Raw genomic sequence first — 7,500 nt, 5'->3', positions numbered from 1 at the left:
AAGAAATTTCAACACAGTATAGCACAAAGAATTCACTTCAACGAAATGCTAGTTTCAACGTCAAATTACATGTAGCAGTGGGCTTTTGGGTGTGCGCAATTTAGATAAAATCGACGCATTCGTTCAATCGTTTGTACTAGGGTATTTGTAACAGCCAAAGACAGATGTTTACTAGCAGCTTTTCTAAAAAAATATATATACTTTGGAAAGACCAAGAAATGTGTTACGATATGCCCAAATTGCATTGATAGCTGTGATCGCGTTTATGTACACGAGCGATAACAATATGCACCATTTTACTCGGTGTGAGTAAAATTTTATTTTCGGAAGTGACAGGGCGCTAAAATGGCGTTTTTGGAACTTCCCTCGATTTCAGAAAAAATAAGCGCTTCGAGATCTTTGAACATTATTTTCGAAAATAACTCACTATAGGTGTTATTTAGGCAAAATATAAAGAAATTCGAAATTTGACGAGTGACCACGGATCCTCGATATTTACAGAAATTGGCTCTTAATATGAGAAAGTGTGCATCGAACAGTGAAGAGTTAAATGACATGATCAAAGAGCAGAAGAATCTTTGTCTTGGGAACCGGAGCTGGCTTGTAAGGCCACTCCTACATTGACCGAGCCTAACATTGAGGAAGAAAATTGGACAGTGTCAAATTCAAACAACACTGTGAGCGAAGAACCCGTTGTCAAATTAATGGGAGTTCAATGAGATCAGATGGAAGATAATTTCGAGTTTGATCTTGCTACCTTTTCTAGACTAGCCTTAGAGGGAACTTTCACTAAGTGGACATTATTGAGCAGTACTGCTTGATTCTATGATCCATTAGGCTTGCTGTCACCAGTTATCTTACCCTTAAAGTGCATGTTCCAAGAAATTTGTCATTTAAAACTTGGTAGGGATGAAGCTTTGCCGGAAGGTCTTGCGGCGCGCTGGAAGGAGTTACTACAAGACATGGGGGAAGTCTCAAGCATTGCAGTGCCTCGTTGCTTCTTGGGTGATGTTCAAGTCGAAGACATCACGTCTATTCAACTGCATGGGTTCGCAGAGGTTAGCAAATCTGTGTATGGAGCAAATGTCTACATCAGGTTGACAACCTCTGGAACTAGTTCTGTTTGCTTTCTAGCCTCCAAAACAAGAGTTGCTCCCTTGATCGGTGAATCAATCCCTCGACTGGAGTTGATGGCCGCCTTGACACTTGCGAACTTGATGACAGCCGGGCATGAGGCATTGACCTGCACTATGAAGATAGACGCTGTTTTCAATTGGACTGACTCTCAGATCGTGTGGTGGTGGATCAATAAAGAGTTGAAACAATTCAAGCTGTTTGTACAGAATCGAGTTCAGAAGATTCGAAGGCTGTGGAGTAAGGATCACTGGAGACATTGCCCGTCTAAGTGTAATCCTGCTGACATAGCGTCGCGAGGGTCTAAGAGTTCTGTTCTCGCCCACAGTGATCTATGGTGGAAGGGAGCTCCATTTCTCAAAGAAGAAGAAGTTCAGTGGCCAAACCTACCTGATAATCCAATAGGGGAGAGTACAGTCCCAGAAGAAGTAAGAAAGGAATTGAGAAGGAAACCTGAAATTTCAAATGTTATGACAGTACCCGTGCAATGCTTTCAGAACATTTCAGAAGTCATCTGTCCAGAAAGATTTAGTAGTCTCAGTAAACTTGAAGAAAAGGAGAAATCAAGTTGAACTTGGGATCAGTTAGGAGTCTTTAAGGATGCCAATGGACTTCTGCGATGCAAGGGAAGAATCCAGAACTCTTCACTTCCGTTCTCAACAAAACACCCCATTCTGTTATCTAGAAAGCAGCATTTCACTAAGCTTGTAATCATGCAGTCCCACGAAAACGTGAATCACAATGGAGTTGGAGAAACTCTTACTGAAATCCGGTCACAATTCTGGGTAATCATGCAAAGGAAGACAAGCTGTTAAGATGTACTTTCCAAATGTCTTACGTGCAAGAAATTAATAGGAAGAGCCCACAGCTCACCACCTACTCCACCACTACCTGCACTTCGAGTTTCAGAGGAAATGGCTCTCTCTAAAGTAGTGTGGACTTTGCCGGACCTTTGTACGTGAAGAATGTATACTCATCCAACGGAGAAATGCATAAGTGTTACATTGCTTTGTTTACATGTGCTAGTACAAGACCTTTGCACCTTGAACTTACGCAACATCTCTTCGCCAATTCGTTCTTAAGAGTGCTGAAGCGATTCTTCGGTAAAAGAGGACTACCGACCCTGTTCATTTCAGAGAACGGGAGAACTTTCCGAGATGCAAAGGTTAAGATGTTTGCTCTTGATCAGAACCTTGACTGAAAATTCAATGTACCCACAGCCAGCTGGTGGGGCTGATTCTTCGAAATCTGTGTGAAACTGGTGAAAAGGTGTCTCAAGAAAGTGCTCGGAAATGCGAAGTTGAGTTATGAAGAGTTAGAGTCAATGTTGATCGATACTGAAGGCATTTTGAATTCTAGGCCCTTGACCTATGTCTACGATGAGCTAACAGGAACTCGACTTACGCATTCTCATCTTGTAATTGGTCGTCGACTTCTAGATCAATCTCCTGCCATCAAAGTACATGTAAACACTTTGCCCAGACGAGAGAGATATTTAGACGGTCTTCTCACCCATTTCAGAAATCGATGGAAGAAAGAATATTAAGGGATCCGCGAGTACCAGAAACTCAAACAAGTGAACCAAGAAGAACAATTAATTAATTAAAGTAGGAGACGTTGTGCACATCTGTGCTGACAAGACACCCAGACAACAGTGGAGGATGGGGAAAGTAGAGAAACTGTTACAGGGACAAGACAACGCTGTGCGCGCAGCAGAAGTGGTGACAGTGGATAATTCTCTCCGCAAGACTCGCATAAAACGTCCAATTCAGAAGCTATATCCTCTTGAAATCAATGTGCGTAACCAACACGCAACTAATGCGAGAACAGGACAGTTTGACAGTGGAATGAGCATTCAGATCGTCATAGATGAAGACATCCCTACAGTGATCACTGCTCCATGAACTGTCTGACCATATCTTGAGCGTTTAACACTGCAGCTGAGAAGCTAAATTAAGTTTTGCTTTAAATCAGTCTGATTAATCCGACGTCAATCAGGGGGGAGTGTGTTGAAAACCGGAAACTAGTGTGACACGAGCGATTTAGTTTGATTGACATGTGACCGGAGATATGTGGAGATTGGTGAGACGCTACCGAATTACATCTTGTTTTTCGGCGGAGTTGTATCTTGTTTATCGGCGGTATTGTCGTCTCAGAATCTTAAGAATTTGTCCCCACCAGGAATTGTATTCTAAAGGGAAGATATCTGTTATTAAAAAGTATGGATCACTAAAACACTTTCTAAAGAAAGATAGACTGCTCTCATAAATCTCAAAACCCTGAATGACCTCGTCATCAAAGCAGCCGACAAAGGCGGCTCAAGAGTCGTTTGGCGCGCCGACCTCTACCAACAAGAAGCAATTCGGCAACTTTCGGACACCACTTTTTACACCAAAGTCAACAAAGACCTAACTTCCGCCAACCAAATAATTGTCAAAGAAACCATTCAAGAACTCATATTAAACCAAACAAGAACTATCAGTCACCGCCCAAAATCTCATCATGAATATTGCTAGGACCTCATGCATTTATTTCAAGCCATAGTCAAGCCATAGTAAAGCCACTACCGTCGTACATCAAAAACAACAACCATGCACTTGATATTTTCCGTACTTTCAATTTCTCGGGCGAAAACAAAATCATTTTCACTATGGATATAACATCTTTACACGCCGTAATCCCCAACAATGAAGGCCTCCAAACACTCAAATATTTTTTGAACCAACGTCCTATTAAAAAACCGAGCTCGGAAACCTTACTTCGTCTGGCTGAACTGGTTCTCACACTCAAGTGTTTTTCATTTGGCAACAGCTACTACAAACAAATCAACGGTGTTGCAATGGGAAACAAAATGGGACCTAGCTTCGCCAGACTTTTCGTAGACTATATCGAAAATGAATTTTTCTCTAACTACAGCGGACCAAAACCTGATCTTCACAAACGTTTCATCGATGACTGCGTCGGTGCTACTTCATCCAGCAAAGGAAAGACCTGGGAAATTTCCGAAAATTCACTCGCTTTCCTCGACATTAAGCATTTAGACAATGGCAACGGTTTATCTACAAGCGTACTCTACAAACCAACACATTCCCACAACTACTTGCTGCATTCGTCCTCTCATCCACAACACGTAAAAAACGCCATCCCATTCTCTTAATGTCTTAGACTAAGAAGCCTCTGTAGTGACGAGTCCGAATTTAATAGCAAGTGTGAGGAAATGTGCCAGTTTTTCAAAAAACGTGGCTACCCTGACTCCGCTGCCACCACAGGCAAAACATCGTGCCCAAGAAATCGATCTAGAAACCGCACGACAAACGTCACAGAACGAAGAAAACAACAGATTTCCATTCACCCTCACCTACCATCCACAAAATCTCGCAGTCAAAAATGTCATTCTCAAAAACTTCAAATTTCTCCGCAATGATCCCGAACGTAAACATATATTTCCTCTACCACCACTCACTTCATTCAAACGCAACAAAAACACAGGTAACTTTCTAGTTAGGAGCGCATTTAACTCTGAAAACATACAGGGAACTTTCAAATGTACACGCCCACGATGTAAAACTTCCTCTTTTATTTCTAACATTGTTAAGATCTCAGGACTCAATCGATCCGTTAAAATCACTGACCATTTTATATTACAAGCATCTCCGCAAATGTCATTTATTGCATAACCTGCACACTAAGTAAGAAGACATACATAGGCGAAACAGGAAGAAGATTGGCGGACCGTTTTCGCGAACACCTACGAGATGTAGAAAAAAACCACACAGATGCATCAAAACCAGTTGTGCGCCATTTTAATCTTCCTAATCACTCCCACCATAACATGACAATTTGCAGCCTATCCTCATACCACGGGAACACAGGAAGCCGCGGCAAGAATCTGGAACAAAACTTATCTTTCATCAAGGTACATTCTATCCTCACGGAATCAATGAACGCCTCTCATTAATTTATTCACAAACTCATGTTACACCCGCATAAAAAACAACACTCACAATTTCTCTGTTCGCTCCAAGGAAGGGCTAGCGCTCGAAACGTCAGCTTTCCAAATCGTTCATGGTAGTAATTCGACCTTTATCAGCACATTTCATAAAACCAAATTTTCCTGTTAGAGCACTGCACCGGTGTTCATGTGTATTCACCGGCATTCATGGGTTCGAATCGCGTTCAAGCCTGAATACTTCAGGCTTTCCTTTCGTTACTGCTAAAGCAGCATTCATAACTGCGATGATCTAAAAACTTAACCAAGCATTCATAACGCCTGGTAAAAACCAAAATAGAGAGAGAATGTTCCACATTGAGCACTAAATGGTTGATACAAATTTCGATACACTTAAGTTATTTCGTATTTCATTTTTTTGTCATTTCAGGAGCCCACCTCGATATAGAATTCAACTCAAATATCTTAATTGCGAGTTATCGATCATTTAGATTTAGAACGTCGTTATCGCCACATAAGGTCACCATAAAAGCCAATCAGGGAACAATAGCTTCCCTCATCCGCATCATCTTCCCCTTGGCAGTATAAGTATCTAGTAAATAACTGTCGTACCGCAGACATTACTATATTACGGGCTTAGAAAAGCTGTGCCTCGCAGAAGTTCTCCATGTTGTAAGTCACGTTTAACGCGTTTTTGTTATTAAAAGCGTTTGTTGAGTTTATGAGATCTCTTGAGGTTTGAGGATGATCAATTCAGTTGCGCGAAAATTTTCTGGTCTGTGAAAACCTAACTCAAACTTAGGTTATCAGTAGTTGGCTCATGATTTGTTCTTGACTGGCTCGCTAATGTTTCAAAATAAAATGTTTACAAAGACGAGTATAGCGACATACCGCTGCATCGTTGATGCATCCATTGTCTGCGTCTGGCATCTGAAATGAGCTACAAGGGTTGTAGTAGTAGATATAATGCCACTGACCAAGTGTGTTGAATCTGTTGTATAGATAGATACACAAGAAAAAGAATGGACGGATATTTGGTAAATATCGTTCGCAAGGTTGTCGAAATATTCAAGTTGTAAAGTTTAAGCCAAAAGTTGAGAGCGCAACGGACAAAGAAAACCAAACACTGTGGTAATTACAAATAAAAAAAAAACAAAAACAAAAAGGAAAAAAACAAAAAAAACAAAAGGAAAAAGAAACTGTAATAGAAACAAACAAATAAGCTGTAAACGTTAGGAGCTCTGCTTTCAGGTTGTTCCATTTGGGAATCCCGAACCATCGAGTTTGCATTCGAGTTCGAGTTCGAGTTCGAGTTAGACTTCGAGTTGGACTTCGAGTTGAAGATCGAGTTAGATATGTCATAAAAATATAAAAATAACAAAATTAAAGAAAACCGAGGAGGAGGGAATTATATGCTAATTACAAGAAAACGATCTCTGTTAAAGGAAGTCGAGTGGCGTTACGCGTGATGCGTGACTGTGACGTTGTCCACGTGGTCGTCTTGTGTTACACATGTTTTCAAGGCATAAGTGGTTTGATACGAGGTCCCCAAGTGGTATGATACGAGGTCTCGTCATCAGACTGGTTGGTCTTGTTGCTGGCCATCGTGGAATTGGCAATGGAACGGTAGGTTTAATTTAGTTTATGAAGACTTTATTTTCGAATGCAAACATGCCCGTTTTCAGCGAGGAAACAACAGCAACGATCAGCATTTCTTGATAGGCTGTTGCAACCGATAGCACAAAGACAGGCTTCTTATCTTAAAGACTCTACAGACTTCATTAATTTCATAGAAAGCACAGAAGTCCCAAAGCACGCGATCATTGTTTCAATGGACGTGACAAGTCTATATACCAACATTCCACAGGAAGAAGGGATCAAAACTATATACAAAGCATATGTGACTCACTACCGGATGCCAACACAGTCACTTGAACAAGCGCTCAGACTCATTTTAAATGAAAACTCATTCCATTTTTATGGAAAAAGTTACCTCCAAACACACGAGACAGCGATGGGAACAAAGGTCGCTGTTGCTTTCGCAAATATCTTCATGGCGAAAGTAGAAACAGAGTTATTAAAAAAGTACACAATAAGGCCTATCTGTTGGAAAAGATATATAGACGACATTTTCTCTCTCTGGGGTACCGGAAGAGAACAAATAACACACTTCATTGAACAAGCAAATAATCGCCACGCCACTATTAAATTCACAGCAGAAATCTCTGAGGAGAAAGTTTACATTTCTGGATACAATTGGGTACAAAGGCAAACGGTTTAACAGCTCGTCAATTCTCGACGTACGAACGCATTTTAAACCTACTGAAACTTTCCAATATACACATTTCACGTCTTGCCAGCCATTAGGGGTCAAGAAGGGCTTTATAAAAGCCGGGTGTAAAAGGCGAAGCCCTCCG

At 41.0% G+C, this 7,500-nt stretch overlaps 1 protein-coding gene across 3 annotated transcripts in view; it reads right to left on the bottom strand.

Moving 5' to 3' along the window:
• The window catches only part of LOC138052335 (uncharacterized), a 96,875-nt gene that overhangs the window by 75,846 nt on the left and 13,529 nt on the right, over positions 1–7,500 (bottom strand). For all 3 annotated transcript variants that reach the window (XM_068898782.1, XM_068898783.1, XM_068898784.1), the window contains one exon: positions 5,975–6,074. In XM_068898782.1, the coding sequence (XP_068754883.1) occupies positions 5,975–6,074 (100 nt within the window). The remainder of the gene's footprint in view (positions 1–5,974; positions 6,075–7,500) is intronic.

The sequence above is a fragment of the Montipora capricornis genome, chromosome 6 (assembly GCF_036669925.1).
Source record: "Montipora capricornis isolate CH-2021 chromosome 6, ASM3666992v2, whole genome shotgun sequence".
In the NCBI taxonomy this organism is placed as follows: Eukaryota; Metazoa; Cnidaria; class Anthozoa; order Scleractinia; family Acroporidae; genus Montipora; species Montipora capricornis.
Note: the sequence above shows the minus strand (reverse complement) of the source record. Positions and strands in the feature narration are given on the sequence as shown.